We start from the raw sequence: 20211 nt of genomic DNA, 5'->3' as shown, positions 1-20211 counted from the left end.
ATCAATTTTTCACGTCCCGTACAGCCGAGCGTGAGAAGAGGGTGCGACACATGCATGAAGTGACCGTCAGGTATGGCAGCATTGGCCGGGCGGGAGAACATGCCCGAGGCACTGTTGTGGTTATTTCCACACAAAGACTTCCCCCGCATCGAGGAACCCACATTTGTGGAAAGAAAGGGGCCTGTGCTATACTATTTTCGCAACAATATACTGGATTTTAACATAAGGTTAATTACAAACACTGCTCATGCATACGGTAAGATGGTAAAGAATCCTTTGACCTGATTTTAAAACAAGGTGAAGACCCCACATTAGAAACAAGTTACTGCCTAATTGCCCTCACAATTTGTACTTGCAAACTTTTTGAAAAAAATGTTAAACCGTCACCTTTTACACTTTTTTCAGTCAAATAATTCTTTATCCATATCAGTGCAGTTTTAGAGAAGGCAGTGAAGAAGAAACTAGGAATTGGCAAGAATCAGATGTATGCGTTAAGAGACAAAGCCGGCAATATCATTACTAATATGGATGAGATAGTTCAAGTGGCTGAGGAGTTCTATAGAGATTTATACAGTACCAGTGACACCCACGACGATAATGGAAGAGAAAATAGTCTAGATGAATTCGAAATCCCAAAGGTAACGCCTGAAGAAGTAAAGAAAGCCGTGGGAGATATGCAAAGGGGGAAGGCAGCTGGGGAGGATCAGGTAACAGCAGATTTGTTGAAGGATGGTGGACAAATTGTTCTAGAGAAACTGGCCACCCTGTATACGCAATGCCTTATGACATCGAGCGTACCGGTATTTTATTTATTTATTTACAATACTGCCAGTCTCTACTGAGACCATAGCAGGAGGGCATTATATATATGTACATGAACAAAGAACACTGATAATGTTAAGTATCAATACATGTATAACGTCAGTTTTGCACCTTAAAACATAAACAATTTTCACAACAAAAATGTATACATCAAACACAAGTACATGCGAACTTTCAAAAAAAAAAACAAGAAATGACAATTGAGGCATTCTACGCTGCATACCAGACTACATACACAGAGCACAAGTACATGTGGTTTGCACGATCAATAATAGTACTAGCAATTTTAACCTGCTAAACAATTTTTTAAATTTTTAATTCAAACTGAGACAGTGACTCTGTGTTAGTGGTGAGAGGTGATAACATATTCCATTCACGGATGGCAACCGGAAAAAAGGAATATTTAAACACATTATTTTTACATTTATATTCTACTAAGGTGTTTGTGTGTTTGTGCCTGGTAGGTCGTGTTTGTGAATAAGAAATGTAATTTAAAATGTCAATTTTGAAAGAATTATGCAAAAGTTGATAAAGAAATTTCAAACGTGCCTGTTTCGCTCGTGCTTCGAGCGTAAGGAGCCCAGAAATTGCTAGAAGATTAGAGGGAGAGTCTTCACGTCTAAATTTGTTATGGATAAATCGAATGGCTTTCCTTTGTATTGTTTCTATTTTCTTTATGTTAGTTTGGGTGTGAGGGAACCATACAGTGTTGCCGTATTCGAGGATCAGCCTAATGAATGTTTTGTATGCTAGGAGTTTGGTTGACAAGGGTGCGAGTTGAAGTGATCTGCGAAGGAAAAATAACTTTTGCATAGCAGATGAGGCAATGTGTTGAATATGCTCGTCCCACCTTACGTCTGACATTATTGTTAAGCCTAGATATTTATATTTTTGTACTTTAGTCAAAACTGTACCATTTATGGTGTAGCAAAAGTCTGAAGATTCTTTTTTCCTCGTTATGGTCATACATGCCGATTTTTTTACATTGATTATCATCTGCCAGTCTGAGCACCATTCCGCAATACTACTAAGTGTTTGTTAAGGGAGTAGTGATCTTGATCATTTTTAATTTCTCTATAAATGATACAGTCATCCGCGAATAACTTTATTTTACAGTCTATGTTAGAGGTTATATCATAAATATACATGAGAAATAACAAGGGCGCAAGCACGGAGCCCTGTGGTACTCCTGACGTAACGGATACTATATCTGATGTTGTATGTTCGAAAATAACAAACTGACACCTATTAAACAAAAACCCACGAACCCAAGCAACAATTTCTGTGTCTCCGATAATGCTTTTTAGTTTATTTATTAGTTTGGTGTGACAAACACAATCAAACGCTTTAGAAAAATCAAGTAGGATTAGGTCCGTTTGGCCATGATTGTCAATACCCAACGCGAGATCGTGTATGACTTCTGTTAATTGAGTTATGGTCGATAAACCCCTGCGAAAACCATGCTGGTTAGGGGACAGGATGCCTTCGTTTTCAAAAAAAATTGTTAAATGTTTTAGAATTATATGTTGGAGTAGTTTGCATGCCGTACTCGTTAACGATATTGGTCTGAAATTTGATTCATCGGATTTTTCTCCCGACTTGTAGATCGGAATAATTTTAGCTATTTTCCAATCTTTGGGTAGTTTTGATGTCGATAGGGATTTACGGAAAATAAGGCCGAGGTATCTGCTGCACCACTGTGCGTACCTTTTAAGAAATTGGTTGGGTATATTGTCCGGACCACATGCTTTTTTAGTGTCTAGGGCAAGAAGAAGGTTAAGAATACCAGCGTCTGTGATAACGAGTGGGTTGATAGTGGAAACAGTTCGTGGAACTAAGTCCGGCATGATGCCATTATCGTTTGTGAAGACTGAACGGAAGAATTGGTTATATCTGTTGGCTTTATCCGCTTTTTCACTTGACGAGAGCTGAGTTACGAGTGTGTTTTTTTGGCGAAAGTGGTTCCAGAATCTATGTGGATTGTTCTTTATAAAGCTGGGGAGTACGGTGTTGAAGTAATGGTGTTTCGCTTCTTTGGATTTCTGTTTGAAATTTTTTGCTGCAAGCGCTAGCCTAGGGGTCTTAGATGGAGTATTGCCTGTTGCCTTGCTAGCTTTGCGTAACCTTTTGAGTTGGCGTTTTGCATGTATTACTTCCCGAGTAATCCATGGGTTATTTTTCAAGGGTTTTTTCGATTTAACAGGAATAAAAGGGGTTACACAGTGGGACACTATGTCTTTAAAACACATCCAGACAACATTTATATCAGACAAAGGATCTGAGGCCAATGCTGAAAACTCTTGGAATTCGTGAGATAAATAGGTTTGTATGTGGGCGTCATCTGCTTTGTTGAAATTGATTATAGTTTGGGCTGTGGTTTGCACTGATATTTTGTAATCTAGTGGTAAGATACACATCGGAATATTGTGATCGGATATTCCTTCTATTACTTCTAACTTCACTTGTTCTAAGAGAAAGTTACTACTTAGTAAGATAAGGTCAAGTATACTCTGAGACTCGTTCTGCACCCTTGTGGGGTATTCCACAATTTGGCGTAAGTTGAAATTTAACATCATATCGAGAAGGGCTTCTGAAGCCTTTGTTGTGTACTGCATGGTAGACCAGTTAAGGTCGGCAAGGTTAAAATCACCCATAAGAATAACATGACAATTTCGAGCATGTTGCTGCAAATATTCTTGTATGGCAATTATGCATTCGTGTCCATATACGGGGCTTCGATATAGGCAACCAACAACTATACTTGTGCCTTTAGTGTTAATCTTACAAAAGATTGCCTCGGCATCAGCTACCTCTGGAAGAATGACCAGTGGGATTGATTTCTTTATTGCTAGCGCCACGCCTCCACCACGTGATTGCCTATCTTTGCGAACCAGTACGTAGTTTGGGGGAGTGACTTCATGACTTGAGACAGACAATGATAACCATGTTTCGGTGACTGCCACTATATCTGGCTCACGATCGAGCAATAAGTTTTCAAATGGCTGCACCTTATTTAAGATACTTCGAGCGTTGACGTTTAACAACGTTATTTTTTCTTGCGCTGGTATTGGCGTGTTGCTGGGCGGTTTACTTCGTTTTTTCCTTTTTCCACATTCGCGTTCTTTTTTTGCTCCATTTTATCGTGCTTCTTTATCTCTACCATGTCATTCTTTTCGTCATCCCAGATGAAAATACGGTTGTTAATGAATAGTTTGTTGTACGCTAACGACACCTTGTCTTTATTTCCGCGGTTTGCCTGTGCACTGTTCCAGAGTTTCTTTCGGGTCTCTCTAACTTTTCGCGAAAAATCTTCCCCTATTGAGAGGTCTGATTTCTTTAGTTTAAAGCAGTTTTTTAGTATGACACTTTTATCTCTTGCGTCTAGTAACTTAAATATCACTGGCCTCGTCTTGTTCGGTCCTCGTCTTCCTAAACGATGTATGCGCTCAATGGCCACAGGTTCGAGTTCAAGGATTTTTGCGATTATTTCCTCATTTACGGCCTCTTCTAGCGCTTCGCTTGTTTCTTCTTCCATTTCTGGTAGGCCATAAACAATTAAGTTTGACCTTCTGCTACGGTTTTCGATGTCGTCTATTTTTTCTTCAAGACTCTTAATTATCTTATTCATAGAAGCCATTTCAGTATGACACGCGGTCACTTCAGCTTCGAGTTTCGTAATGAGGTCAAGCTTGCTCTCTATATCTGCTAGTCACTTTTCTTTGATATCTTTAATGTCGGAAGCAATTTCGGTAAGTTATTTGGCGATTTGCGTGAGGCCAGGGCCGGGGTTGCTTTCAATATCTCCGCCCATCAACAATAGCTTCTTAAAGTATGTCATGCATGATTCACACACAGCCATATACTGCCATGGGCACGGCAACACCAGCAAGAAACGGTCACTTGAACGGAGGCATTTCCCAAACCGTTTTCTCACCTGCAAATTGTAGACGAACGGGCAATTTGTGAACCGCATGTCGACAGTGCCACCGTGCCCAGTGACAGGGGGTCCCTTGTGGAACGCATATATAGCCGCAGATTGTGCAGACTCCTGGTGGCGCTCTACAGCAGATGGGTAGGCGCATGTGCCGGTAAGGTGATGTAGCTGATAGTCGAAGATCCGTGCCGGCAGCGTCGGTGCGTAGTCATTCCTTGCATGCCGGTCCAGCGCAGTCGCAGTGCTCCCGGTAGTTCCGAGCCGCATATCGCCTGCGTCGAGTAGCAGGCCGAAAACGAACTGCAAAATGTAGACGAACGGGCAATTTGTGAACCGCATGTCGACAGTGCCACCGTGCCCAGTGACAGGGGGACCCTTGTGGAATGCATATATAGCCGCAGATTGTGCAGACTCCTGGTGGCGCTCTACAGCAGATGGGTAGGTGCATGTGCCGGTAAGGTGATGTAGCTGGTAGTCGAAGATCCGTGTCGGCAGCTTCGGTGCGTAGTCATTCCTTGCATGCCGGTCCAGCGCAGTCGCAGTGCTCCCGGTAGTTCCGAGCCGCATATCGCCTGCGTCGAGTAGCAGGCCGAAGACGAACTGCAAAATGTAGACGAACGGGCAATTTGTGAACCGCATGTCGACAGTGCCACCGTGCCCAGTGACAGGGGGTCCCTTGTGGAACGCATATATAGCCGCAGATTGTGCAGACTCCTGGTGGCGCTCTACAACAGATGGGTAGGTGCATGTGCCGGTAAGGTGATGTAGCTGATAGTCGAAGATCCGTGTCGGCAGCGTCAGTGCGTAGTCATTCCTTGCATGCCGGTCCAGCGCAGTCGCAGTGCTCCCGGTAGTTCCGAGCCGCATATCGCCTGCGTCGAGTAGCAGGCCGAAGACGAACTGCAAAATGTAGACGAACGGGCAATTTGTGAACCGCATGTCGACAGTGCCACCGTGCCCAGTATCTTGGAAGAACGCTAACATAATCCTAATCCATAAGAAAGGGGACGCCAAAGACTTGAAAAATTATAGACCGATCAGCTTACTGTCCGTTGCCTACAAAGTATTTACTAAGGTAATCGCAAATAGAATCAGGAGCACCTTAGACTTCTGTCAAGCAAAGGACCAGGCAGGATTCCGTAAAGGCTACTCAACAATAGATCATATTCACACTATCAATCAGGTGATAGAGAAATGTGCGGAATATAACCAACCCTTATATATAGCTTTCATTGATTACGAGAAAGCGTTTGATTCTGTCGAAACTTCGGCAGTCATGGAGGCATTGTGGAATCGGGGTGTAGACGAGCCGTATGTAAAAATACTGAAAGATATCTATAGCGGCTCCACAGCCACCGTAGTCCTCCATAAAGCAAGCAACAAAATCCCAATAAAGAAAGGCGTCAGGCAGGGAGATACGATATCTCCAATGCTATTCACAGCGTCTTTACAGGAGGTATTCAGAGACCTGGATTGGGAAGAATTGGGGATAAAAGTTAATGGAGAATACCTTAGTAACTTGCGATTCGCGGATGATATTGCCTTGCTTAGTAACTCAGGGGACCAATTACAATGCATGCTCACTGACCTGGAGAGGCAAAGTAGAAAAGTGGGTCTAAAAATTAATCTGCAGAAAACTAAAGTAATGCTTAACAGTCTCGGAAGAGAACAGCAATTTACAATAGGAAGCGAGGCACTGGAAGTCATAAGGGAATACATCTACTTAGGGCAGGTAGTGACGGCGGATCCGGATCATGAGACGGAAATAATCAGAAGAATAAGAATGGGCTGGGGTGCATTTGGCAGGCATTCTGAGATAATGAACAGCAGGTTGCCATTATCCCTCAAGAGAAAAGTATATAATAGCTGTGTCCTACCAGTACTCACCTACGGGTCAGAAACCTGGAGGCTTACGAAAAGGGTTCTACTCAAATTGAGGACGACGCAACGAGCTATGGAAAGAAGAATGATAGGTGTAACGTTAAGGGATAAGAAAAGAGCAGATTGGGTGAGGGAACAAACGCGAGTTAATGACATCTTAGTTGAAATCAAGAAAAAGAAATGGGCATGGGCAGGACATGTAATGAGGAGGGAAGATAACTGATGGTCATTAAGGGTTACGGACTGGATTCCAAGGGAAGGGAAGCGTAGCAGGGGACGGCAGAAAGTTAGGTGGGTGGATGAAATTAAGAAGTTTGCAGGGATGGCATCGTCACAATTAGTACATGACCGGGGTTGTTGGAGAAATATGGGAGAGGCCTTTGCCCTGCAGTGGGCGTAACCAGGCTGATGATGATGATTAGCTATTTGTGTCTAAATTAAACAATCATCTGCAACCAGTTTGAGCTTTGCAGGAGGCTGTCCTATCTCTACAATATTGTTACGGTGAAGTGAAGGAAGAAGTTGGATTGGTCGAGAGGAAGACGAAGTCTGGCACTTGCCTGAACGTCATTAACCTCACTTGTAAATATACATTATTTTACATTCGTGGGCCTGCTTTCTCCTGCAACATTTTGGTGGAAGGTGCGGGGTACAATCACGGAACTTCGCAGCGGACGTCACCTACCTGCTGCCACAATGGCAAATCAACCGACACAAGCATACATACATTCCATCTATGTAGAAGACATACAGATAGGTTTCAAATCCTGCAACCTTACAGTGTGTTAGAGACAAGTACAACAGTGCTTGAACAGACTTTCTAAGTGGCCAGACGAAAATAAGTTTAGAGTGAACCCCCCAAAAAGTTCTTGCACTCTTTTCACCAGGAAGAAAGTTCTTGCTGCGGATCCCAATATGGAAATGCATGGGCAACAAATACCTGCGAACAAAGAGCAGAAGATTTTAGGCATCATACTTGACTCTAAACTTACTTTCATTCTACAGATAAGATATCTCAAAGCGAAATGCATAAAAACAACAAACTTACTGACAATTTTATCTTCACACATCCTGGGGCAGCGAGAGGAAATTGTTAACGAATGTTAACGGACTCATTTGTTGCCGCTTGAAGTACCAGGGCGCACGTCATGCTGCCTTAACAATAGCCATAGCTTCATGCGCATATTTGGCAATACAGTAGAACCCCGCTGTTACGTTCCTCACTGCTGCGTTTTCCCGGCTGCTACGTCGTTTTCATCCGGTCCCGGCATAGCTTCCATAGGATACAATGTATAAGGAACCCCGCTGTTACGTTGTAGCTGTGAAAACGTTCCCGCATGGTACGTCGCAACTTAGCATCCCGCACCCGCCTGGGCTAAACTAGGCAGCACGTTCAAACCGCCATTTTGGCTTTTGACGAGTTTTGGCTGGGCTTGGCCGGGCTTGGCTATGGAACTGGCTGCAAGAAGCCGCACGCCAGTTCGAGAGGCCGCCACTAAGTGGCCATTCGTGAAAAATGCTCTCACTATCATCACTGCGATTACGGTCACCGCATCGTTGTTGGACATGTTGACCCACGGAGGAAGGAAACTCAGGAGAGGTCCTGACGTCATTCTTTGCGAAGCTAAAGTGAAACCGGAAGTTGGCGTTGCTGCGCCTACCCGGCCAGCTCTCCTCTCTTGTTTACATTTCTCCCACGCCGCGCTGCGCGCAACCGGGCTGCTCGGACGCGCGCGCTCCGCAGCAATACTAAGCAATCGTTAGCACGTCAGCATGATTCCGCCAAAGAGGGCAAAATTTCCCGCGGATATTCCTTCGTCCGTTGCCATTGCCATGACGCGGTGACGACGAGGAGCACGAGCCGCATGGTGCCGGGGAGTTGCCAAATCGTAGCTTTGGAGAAGCCGTCGCGGCTCTGGACCTCCTCCGCAGGTACGTCGCACCTCACGGCGACGCTGACAGCAATGCGGCCTTCCAGGCTATTGAGAAACGTGTGGCGATTTCTAGCGAGCGAAATAAACGGCAAGCCGCCATTGTAGACTTTTTAAAGTCCTAAGCGCACTCTGTGGAAATAAATTGTCTATAGTTGAAGCTGCATTTTTTCATTCATTTTCGGAGCTTTCCTCACTGTTGCGTTTTCCCGGCTGTTACGTTTTTTTTCCCCGGTCCGGTGAAAAACGTATGAGCGGGGTTCCACTGTACACTGTCATTTAACGCATCAGCACTGCCATGTGTCATAACTGTATGGAACAGTCTTCCTGATAACATAGCATGCTTAAATTGTGGCGCTTTTCGCGAAGAATTGCAAAGCTTCCTGTAGGAACATTGTATAAGGATGTTATTGACCTGCTTTCCTTCCCTGTTTTTCACACTTGAATTTTTGTATTTTTTGTGTGTATGAGGATATTACTGTTTTTACGCTGTCTAAAGCTTAGCGTAGACAAACATTTATTGAACGTTGCTTTACTTATCTTGTGAATTCCTGTATTGATATTTATATTGTTTACTCCTGTTTAAACACTTTGTTGTCCCCCTTACCCAATGCCCTTAAATGGGCCTGTGAGGTACTTTAAATAAATAAATGAATTAAATTTTATGTTCAGTGAAGGATGTGAAACATTTAAGTAAAATTTTCTCTAATCTTTTTGAAACAACTGCCAAAAAGAAATCGGACGGTAATTGGGAGGTTCGTTTCTGTCACCTTTCTTGTATATAACGGCGACTCTTGCATAATGCATTTTACGTGGAAAGCTTCCTGTTGCAAGACGTATTAAAGATATGAACTAGCGCATGATAATTAATGTCAATAATATACGCAAGACTGCTAGTCGGCCTAGTTGGAACAAATTCATCTTGAAACTTATTGTGCGCAACAAACAGGGACGAAGAATAGAAGAAACACAAGGACAAGCGCTTTCTAACAACTGGTTTTATTTTTGAAGGTCCACCTGCTTGTATACCTGCTTGATCGCGCACAGATCTGCGCGATCTAGTCATCCAGAGCACTTGTTTGCGCAGATCTGTGTGTATTATATGCGCTATAGGCGTGCTCTGGATGACTACATTGCGCAGATCTGTGAGTATATAAGCACGTGGATCTTCAAAAATAAAACCAGTTGTTAGAAAGCGCTCGTCCTTGTGTTTCTTCTATTCTTCGTCCCTGTTTGTTGCGCACAATAAGTTTCAAGAATAATATACGTAACTCGTGTTAATTGTATGCCTGACGCATAGATAGACTTGCTGTTATTTGGTTTCATAAAAGACGAAACTACTTCACTTTCATTAACACAGTCTAAGAAAATGGTCTGCTCATTAGGAAATTTTATTGCCGGTATGTTGCTATTCATAGACAAGCGGGTGAAATAGACGAAATTATCATTAAATGCATCAGAGTTCGAGACCTTTGAACTACGTCCCATCCTTTATAATTTAGTAAGTGGAGGTATATGACCAATTTCTGATTTTAATTTTTTCCAGAGTTCTTCAGATCTTCCTGCAGAAGAGCTGGATAGGTGAGTATAATAACTTTTCTCTGCTATGTCACTATCCTCATTCACGGGGTTTCTAAATGCTGCACAAGTTTTCAGTCCGTCGGTGCATCTTACTTGAAGAAATGCTCTCTAAATCTAGTCACTTTTTCTTATGTTGTTGAGCAGTTCATAATTCATTGACAGATTTGTATGTTTCCTGCACTTACTAGAGGTTTCTTAAGGAAGACAATTGTCATAATCCACTTAACTTTGCACAGAAACTGCTCATAAGCTGCGTCAGGGCCATTTTCATTTACAACATTGCACCAGTCCCAGAATTGCGACAGTGTGGCAGGATTTATGTCTCGCTACAAGTAAGATTAGTCCTGCTTCTTTAAAATGTTAACCTGGGACACTTAAAATGGGCGAGTGATCACTTACGAGCAATAAAAACAGCGCTAAACGACGGGACGAGTGAAGGGACACAGACAACGGCGCTGACTAACAACCAAAGTGTGTTTATTCCGTCAGTCAGCATATATATGCTCCGCCGCTATCTGAAACCACAGAATCTACAGGATAGGGCATGCGCAGGGGGAATGCAATTAGTGTGACAAGAAGGCAATCTCCTTTGGAAGGAGAGAAATGGACGGGAGGCTTACACATGCATCACCACTAACGTGAATGTGGAAGGCTTCGGATATAAGGCGTGCGCGGTCATCACGATATTTTGACAGATAGGTTACACCTTCGAAGGATGGCTTGCAGCCGCATTCATTGCAATGTAGCGACAACTGACTATCTTTTGCCCGTTTTTGAAATTTGTTGAAGTGCTCACGCATGCGGTCGTTGATGCAACGCCCCGTTTGGCCGATATAAAAACGCTTGCATGAAAGAGGGATCTTGTAAACCACACAGTCACAACAGTCAGCAACAAACCTCTGTCTGTGCTGTTTTTTACAACTGTTTTTGCTGTTATTGCTTACCCTATTGACTTGGTGGCACAGGCTACCTAACTTATTTTTGGCAGTAAACAGCAACCTGACGCCTGCCCTACTGACAACCTTTTTGAGGTTGTGCGCAACCTGGTGAACATAAGGTATTACCGCAACCACCTGCCGTGAGCGATTCTCGGACAGAGCAGCTGCCGACTGCTTTCCTTTAAGGTTCGCTACGAGGCTTTCGGCGAACGCCACTGACGCGCAGCCTGCTGCTGCTATAATATTTGACTTGTTCCGCACAGTTCTAGATTCTTTCGAATTGACCACGGAGCATCCGTCAGACAACAAACTCCGTTTCTTAGACTTGGAGCTAACGTTCTCAAGCAATCATGTATGTTGGGGTTACGCTCCTCGGTCTCATAAGCGCCTTCTTCCATTTTCGTCCGCGCACTCAAAGATAGTCAAGCGCGGTATAGCAAGTTCCTGCATGAAGGCGGCCCTCATCCGGTCATGTGACCACCAAGTGGATGTAAGCTTCGAAAAGCAAGTAGCCAGACTGAAGCTCGCAGGGTTCTCGGTACCACTTTTGACCAGCATCGCCGAAAGCCTCGTAGCGAACCTTAAAGGAAAGCAGTCGGCAGCTGCTCTGTCCGAGAATCGCTCACGGCAGGTGGTTGCGGTAATACCTTATGTTCACCAGGTTGCGCACAACCTCAAAAAGGTTGTCAGTAGGGCAGGCGTCAGGTTGCTGTTTACTGCCAAAAATAAGTTAGGTAGCCTGTGCCACCAAGTCAATAGGGTAAGCAATAACAGCAAAAACAGTTGTAAAAAACAGCACAGACAGAGGTTTGTTGCTGACTGTTGTGACTGTGTGGTTTACAAGATCCCTCTTTCATGCAAGCGTTTTTATATCGGCCAAACGGGGCGTTGCATCAACGACCGCATGCGTGAGCACTTCAACAAATTTCAAAAACGGGCAAAAGATAGTCAGTTGTCGCTACATTGCAATGAATGCGGCTGCAAGCCATCCTTCGAAGGTGTAACCTATCTGTCAAAATATCGTGATGACCGCGCACGCCTTATATCCGAAGCCTTCCACATTCACGTTAGTGGTGATGCATGTGTAAGCCTCCCGTCCATTTCTCTCCTTCCAAAGGAGATTGCCTTCTTGTCACACTAATTGCATTCCCCCTGCGCATGCCCTATCCTGTAGATTCTGTGGTTTCAGATAGCGGCGGAGCATATATATGCTGACTGACGGAATAAACACACTTTGGTTGTTAGTCAGCGCCGTTGTCTGTGTCCCTTCACTCGTCCCGTCGTTTAGCGCTGTTTTTATTGCTCGTAATCATGAACCAACCAGCCCAAATGCGTACTCTTTTGGAGTGATCACTTATCGCAAAAAAAAAAATGACACCTGCCTTTATGCAACACCTATCATACTTGGTTATGAAATGTTTCAATATGGTACCTGTCTTTTCTGTTACCCTTATCGGTACATTATTACATTGTGACATGAGTGAGTGTTTAATAGTGTCTCAGAATCAAGCTTCATAGCAGCAGTAGCACATAGATTAAGGGGCTCTGAACCACACGTCGAGCTTGGTGAAATAACATACTCCGTTGGTAGCATATGCTGCTGTGAACGTATCAGCTAAGTTTTACTGTCGTATGTGGTGCGTGGAGCTTGCAAGCAGACCACGAAGTCGCCTTTCTCTCGAACACTCTTTTCAACAGAAACCTGCCTCCTTACTCTCTTAAGGAGGCAGGCTTACACTTTATTTCATAATAAAGCAGATTCCCGTATGCGACTGCTATTGGTTGTTGTGGGCGGCTACGTAGCGTAGATACAGCGACCACCGCAGGCTTCAGTTACGAGTCCACTGGCTAAAAGCGCTGTGGCTTCCCGAGGACAACCACGTTTTGCTTATGTTTACTGCGTCATAGGCACCAAAATTGAAAGTCGTGGTGTCAACGTTAACATCAAAATTTAAACTTGAGCTTTATGCAAAGGTGACAGTTAGAAGGGGGATCATTGTGGGCACGCCCCACTGTACCGTAGCCTTCGCAGTGCAAGGCATTGAAAAAGCCGAGGTGGGACTCCTGCGCCAATGGTGCCGTTTTGATACAAACGCCAATTCCTGTGCCAAACACGGAAAATTGACCGAAATCTCCGTACGCTGTGCCAGAGCGCCTTTGGCATGTGTGCTCCAGTGCTGGCTGCGAACAGCGAGCGGATTCTTCTCATAAAGAGAGTTCAGCCGTTCACATTTCGCACGCCGTGCGAGGGCACAGTTTATAATTTTCATGCTCTTTACACTGGACTTTTCCATGCTCCTGCTAAGTGGCCGGTGCCCCTGGTTCCACTCTTGGCTGTTGTCACCGCTGTCGGAATGGCCAGGGCAGCTGTATTTACAGTGTACTAGAATATGCTTTAGTGGGTCGAATGTCGTAATTTTTCTTCTGTGCTGAGCACCTGGTGCTTTTTTTCCGAGCTTCGGCATGGCCCGAGTCTTTGCCTGTACGACACCGAAATGATGTTGATGTGGCTTCACTCACAAACAGACAATGCGATTGAAGGCCGTTGTTTTGATCTGTGAGGTTTGTTCTGACAGGCTGCCCGATGGGGACAAACTGCTGTGGTTTTGCAATCAAGTTTGTGAGTTTGTGAAGAATTGTCTAACCATATTTTGTAATTACGTTTCAAGTTCATTGTATGTTGTGTTGATCTAATTTCTGGTGTATCCACTCCTGCTATGTCTCATGTATTGAGACAGCAGTATCTGTAAATAAATAAATAAATAAAAGTGGAAACAGTGCGTGTTAACCGATACATACGTAATAAGCTGGTACGGTTTACGGTATGCAGATACAAAATGCATTATGTTCAATGGCCACTGAGTCAGGGATTTAACTTTACTACATTTAAAACGAAACTACTGTTTAAGGAGGTACGGTTTAACGAGGTTTTAAGAATTTAAGGTTTCAAGAATTTAAACGAATTTGAGATGGTGTTGCACTCTAATGATTTTATGAGTGCACTCCAAACACTTACCAAGATAACAACTGGTGCCTTATCATGCCTGACTGGTGCCTTATCATGCCTAAGCTGGGACCTTAGTTAGGGGTGGGATATCTTTTGGGGGTGGGAAATTTCTCGGGATTCGTAGAGAAAATTTGCCATGCTAGATTTACTAAATTTATAAATAAATACAATTTGCTCACCAAATGTAAATTCGGATTCCAGAAAAACAAATCTACTGAACTAGCGCTGTTAAAAAAAAAGGATATATTCTGTCACAATTTGAAAACAGCTTTTGTGATGGGAATATTCCCTGACTTTTCAAAAGATTTTCATCTTGTTAATGAAGAGTTACTTCTAGAGAAGCTATGGTACTTCAGATTATGAAGCCAGGCTGTAAAACTAATAAAATATTAACTTGTCAACATACATAATCATACTCAGCAATAAAACCAATTAATTCTGGTGTCCCACAAGGCAGTATATTGCCATGCGTGGAACCGGCATGGCAGAAGCGGTGCCGCTCACGTTTTTCTTGCTGCTTTTGCAGGCTCATGGCATCTCAGCTTTGAAGCAGTCTTTTGGCGACGCCGTTTCATGTACGTCAACTACGAGTTCACCCTTTTGGTCTGGGATCTGCGTTGATGGATCAGCGAATGGAACTTCGTCTGCTGCTCACGACGACGAATCGACAAGCATAGCCGCTGACTTCGGCTGATGTACCGTGCCGATCAAGGAACACTGGTGCAGTGAACGCCTTATCGTCAGCCTACAAATACCGGGATCTGGCAGTCACCCAGAGGGGCGTGGAACCGGCATGGCAGAAGCGGTGCCGCTCACGTTTTTCTTGCTGCTTTTGCAGGCTCATGGCATCTCAGCTTTGAAGCAGTCTTTTGGCGACGCCGTTTCATGTACGTCAACTACGAGTTCACCCTTTTGGTCTGGGATCTGCGTTGATGGATCAGCGAATGGAACTTCGTCTGCTGCTCACGACGACGAATCGACAAGCATAGCCGCTGACTTCGGCCGATGTACCGTGCCGATCAGGGAACACTGGTGCAGTGAACGCCTTATCGTCAGCCTACAAATACCGGGATCTGGCAGTCACCCAGAGGGGCGTGGAACCGGCATGGCAGAAGCGGTGCCGCTCACGTTTTTCTTGCTGCTTTTGCAGGTTAGTAATCCGAACTTGCATTGCTTTCGCACGCATTTTGTTTTGCCGGTTCCACCCCAAATGTTATTTGCTTGCCTGAAAACTCACTCGCAAGTGAAAGATTATTCGCGTCATCGCTTTCGATTATTGCGTCGTATTTCCTTTTATCTGTTGCTGCTACTTTTAAGTGGCGACGTTGAGCTTAACCCTGGCCCGACCACTGCCGAAACTCTGCAGAGGCTCCTCGATGGTCAAGATAGCATTAAGGCCAAGTTAAATGCAATAGAACTAACCCAAGTTGAAAGTAAACGCGCTATGAATGATCTCAGCGCCCGTGTAGCGTCTATAGAATCTAAAATATCTAGTATTGACCAAATTAGCTGCGCAATTAAAGAATGTAAGAAACAATGTGAAGAACACCAGCGTATGCTGGGTTCAGTTATGGCGAAGGTAGACTATCTCGAGAACCAGAGGAGGCGTTGTAATTTGCTTTTTTTCGGTGTAGAAGATACAAAACCAAACGAGTCAAGTGAGGACTCTGGAATATGTGTAATTGATGTGTGCAAATCAAAATTGGGCATCCAATCAGTGAATATGGCAAATGCTCACAGGCTAGGCAAATTCAAGACTGGTAGCAATCGTCCTTTAATAGCGACTTTCGCTTCCTACGTTGAAAAGCAAAATGTTTTAAAAAGTGCTTATAAATTAAAAGGAAGCAATGTCAGTATTTCAGAGGACTTTTCTGAGGATATACACAGAAAGAGAAAGCATCTATGGCAGTTCGCGAAATCGCGACAACAAAGTGGCGATAAGATCAGTCTTAAGTACGACACTCTTATTATAAATGGTCAGAAGTACTTGTTTGATGATAATACAAAGGAGGTGGTACCAGTAATAAAAGAGAAAGCAGATGCTACAAAGGGAGTAGAACCGGTCAGATGACGGCGTCGGCATAATGCAACGCATATTTCCTTTCTTGTAATTAACTGCCGAAGCATTAAGAACAAGGTTGATGAATTTGCATCTCTAGTTGATATGGTAAAGCCGTCTATTATTCTCGGTACTGAATCATGGTTAGCAAATGAAGTTGCTGATGGTGAAGTATTCTCAGATCGATTTAAGTGTTATAGAAAAGACAGAGACTTGCATGGTGGAGGTGTATTTATTCTTGTGGATTCTAAAATTTCTTCTTCTCAGATAAATGCTGGCACCGATGAATGTGAGGCTGTATGGTGCAGACTGACGCTTAATAATAGCAAAGCTTTAACTGTGTGTTCATTCTACCGCCCGCCTGATTCATCCGTTGATGTGCTTAGGCAGTTGGCAGTGACAGTTGATGCAGTTCAAACAGACTTCATGGTAGTTGGAGGTGATTTCAACCTGCCTAATATTGATTGGAGTCATCAACCTCACTTTCACTCTTTTTCGGGTTGGTCTAGTCAGGAACTGATCAACTTGGTTGAACTTTTTGAGTTACATCAAACTGTATTGGAACCGACACGTGGGAACCATATCTTAGATTTGTTATTCACAAATAAACCTGAATTCGTCCGGTCTACTCACGTGCTACCTGGAATAAGCGATCATAATGTTGTGCTTTGTGAAATGAATGTTGAACATTTAAGAAGCATTGGAACAGCAAACAGACGAGTATATAACTACGAAAAAGCAAATGTATGCGAGATAAATAAAGCGTTGAATGAGTACCGGACGGTATTTGAAACATATGCCGACTACACTGGAGTAACTGAATTATGGCCTATATTTAAGAAGAAGATGTTTGAGCTGAGGGAGCGCTTTGTTCCGGCGTGGACATTAACGAAAAGAAGAAGTAAAAGTAAATGTTGGTTTACTCGGGAGTTACGCAGTCTAACACGCAAAAGGCAACTAGCTTACCGCAAATACAAAGGTAAGCCGACACGTGATCATTGGTTGAAGCTGCATGAAACTACCGAAAAAATGAAAGTTGCAGTGGTAGCTGCAAAACATTCATTTGGAATTTCAATGGAGTCGAAATTAAAGGATAATCCGAAGGAATTCTGGAAACATGCAAAGAGAAATGGAAAAGACACTGTGACTATACCACCGCTTGTGTCTGGTAACAGCTTTATTGATGATGACGTAGGAAAAGCTGAGTTCTTTAATACGTATTTTAGCTCTGTTTTCAGCTGTGCATTGCAACACAGACATGATATGAGTACCTTGAATTTCCAGCCGGTGGTGAGTGATATGGATGATGTTGTTATTAGCATTAATGGCATAGAGTCTCTGCTGCAGAATCTGAAGATTGGTAAGGCTGGGTGTCCTGATGACTTGCCAAACAAGTTTTATAAATTTTGTGCACAGTCGGTGGCACCGTACTTGAAGATTATTTTCGAAAAATCGCTTGAGGAATCCTGCCTTCCCGATGACTGGAAAATCGCAAGCGTAGTGCCAATTCATAAATCTGGTCCTCGTGACACCGTCTCAAATTATAGGCCAGTATCACTAACTTCAGTTGCGTGCAGGACTCTTGAACACATTTTGTACACTAGTATAGTAGCACATATGGACGCACATTCATTGTTTAATCCTCGGCAGCATGGTTTTCGAAGGGGCCTCTTTTGTACTACGCAGTTGACTGAATTTGTGCACGAGCTGGCAGAAGCACTGGACAGGCGTCTTAGCGTGGACTGTGTGTTCTTGGATTTCAAAAAGGCATTTGATACAGTGACGCACTGTTTACTAATAAAAAAAATGGCCTTTTACAATATCAGTCCTCAAGTAATATCATGGGTAGAAGATTACCTACGCTTACGTCAGCAGTTTGTCATGGTTAATGGTACTCAGTCACAGAAGGTGCAAGTTGTGTCCGGTGTTCCGCAAGGCTCCGTGTTGGGGCCGCTATTGTTCTTGCTGTACGTGAACGACATTGGTGACGGAGTAGTGTCTCAAATGCGGTTATTTGCGGACGACTGCGTTCTCTATAGAGTAGTCACTTGTGACCGTGATGCTGAGATCTTTCAGGAAGACTTGAACAGAATCTCAGAGTGGTGCGTCAAATGGAATATGAATTTGAATATGTCTAAAACTGTTCATATGAAATTTACAAGAAAGAAAAACCTTGATATGCAACCGTACGTTATTAGGAATGTAATGTTGGAACAGGTATTCGAATTTAAATATTTAGGTGTTTATTTTACTCCCACTTTGAATTGGCGCCGTCAAGTCGATTATGTCACTGCTAAAGCATGCAAAATCCTGGGATTTCTTCGCCGAAATGCAAACACTTTTCCACAGTCATGTCTGGACATCTTGTACAAGACTTATGTGAGGTCAATTCTGGAATACGCGTGTACGGTTTGGGACCCGCCTACTCGTAGAGATAAAGATAAGCTGGAGCGGGTGCAGAACATTGCCGCTCGCTTCGTATCTGGCATACGCGGGGCTCAATACAGTGCATCGCGTACGAAGGAAGCACTCAACTGGGAATTACTAGACATGCGCCGTAAGAAGTTGAGGCTGAAGTTCTTCCATGCTATTTATTATTCAGCTGTTCGGGTTGATCGCGAAAAGTTTGTGCTAGAGCCTTTTTATAGATCCAATCGTGTTGACCATGATTTTAAGGTCCGTGAATTTGCGACAAAAACTGAATTGTTCAGAATGTCTTTCTTTCCTAAAACCATTAGGGAATGGAATAGACTGCCGAGTGATGTTGTGAGGGTTGAATCAAATGATGCTTTCTTTTTGATCTTGTAGATTGTAGATGTGCATTGCTAGGGGCTTTGCCTTTTTTGCCGTTTTTTTTTTCGTTTTTCCTCTTTTGTTATCACTTTTAACACTGTACAGGAGCAGAGGTGTCGTATGTATTCCTTCTTGTACCCCCCCCCCCCCACTGTAATGCCTTGGCGCTGTGGGTTCCTTAATAAATAAATAAATAAATAAATAAAATAAATTAGGGCCACTACTTTTCAACATTTATGTTAATGACATTGTAAACATTAACCCAAATGCCAGATTCATAATATATGGTACAAGCATTTTCTTATCTGGACATAACATTCATGAACTCATACAAGGGTGCAATATGACGATGACTTCGCTGGGAAAATGGTCGCAATCTAATCATATGCGTGGTAATGAAAAGAAAAACACACAAGAGCAGTAATTTTCCAGCTGAAATATAAACCAGTTTGTCCACACAATAGCATCATATTTAACTCCAAACAAATAGAGATAGTTGATCAGTTTAAATGTCTCGGTGTTAGCTAGATTTGACGTCATTGTTGATGTGTGCACTAACAATGTACTTAACAGCATATGTCAGCGTGTGCGTGGACACGTATCGCCAGCTCGCTCAGGGGATCCTTGAAAGGAATCCCATGCTGTAACTAGCTTTTTCTGCCATTCTTCCTCGGAGGTAGAATCGGCACTGCCCATGAGAAGTTAAGACACTCGAACCCACAACATTTGGTGGCCGTCGTACCCACTTGAAGATATGGGCAAACCAGCCAGAACTCCAAGCTGGATTCCGATTGCCATTGTTAACATTGAGCTGGACTCGCAACCTTTGGTGGCACCTCAATTTCATGTCCGAGTTCACCGTGGACAAACAATACATTGAAAGCCTGGTCAACGCAGCTGCAGATGCCTTCTGTATCGACGCAATATCCACGGCAACACTTGACATCGAAGAAATTGCTACGGTGCAGCACTTAGACGTCGTGCTTCGGGACCTCCGGTCCTCTGCAACGTCATTAGTGCTTCCAGACGTCCCCTTTCCATTTTCTTCAGTCGCTACCACTTGCAACATGTCAAGGAGTCGAACACTGCCATTCATTCCATTCCGACTCCTTCATCAAGTGTTTGATAACCTACACCATGCAAGTCATCCCCAGGTTCATGCCACCCAGCATGCCACCTGAGTGTACTCTGATATGCGCCGCTGGGCACGCGAATGCCTTCACTGTCAGTGCTCCAAGAGGACGCAACACACGAAGTCGCCAATG

The 20211-nt window shown here is 43.6% G+C and overlaps 1 protein-coding gene across 7 annotated transcripts in view; it reads left to right on the top strand.

The window, feature by feature from the left end:
• Positions 1-20211, top strand: part of LOC139053411 (uncharacterized) — a 62302-nt gene that overhangs the window by 21246 nt on the left and 20845 nt on the right. For 6 of the 7 annotated variants that reach the window (XR_011510459.1, XR_011510461.1, XR_011510462.1 and 3 more), the window contains one exon: positions 10115-10149. Coding sequence is in view for 2 of the 7 variants with exons in the window: in XM_070530430.1 (XP_070386531.1) it covers positions 10115-10149 (35 nt within the window). In the remaining 5 variants the exon portion in view is untranslated. Of the gene's footprint in view, positions 1-10114; positions 10150-14620; positions 15995-20211 lie in introns of those variants that run through there. The other variant, XM_070530431.1, reaches the window with a different exon arrangement.

Source organism: Dermacentor albipictus, unplaced genomic scaffold (genome assembly GCF_038994185.2).
Source record: "Dermacentor albipictus isolate Rhodes 1998 colony unplaced genomic scaffold, USDA_Dalb.pri_finalv2 scaffold_116, whole genome shotgun sequence".
In the NCBI taxonomy this organism is placed as follows: Eukaryota; Metazoa; Arthropoda; class Arachnida; order Ixodida; family Ixodidae; genus Dermacentor; species Dermacentor albipictus.
The sequence above is the reverse complement of the archived record's forward strand: the minus strand, read 5'-3'. Positions and strand labels throughout refer to the sequence as shown.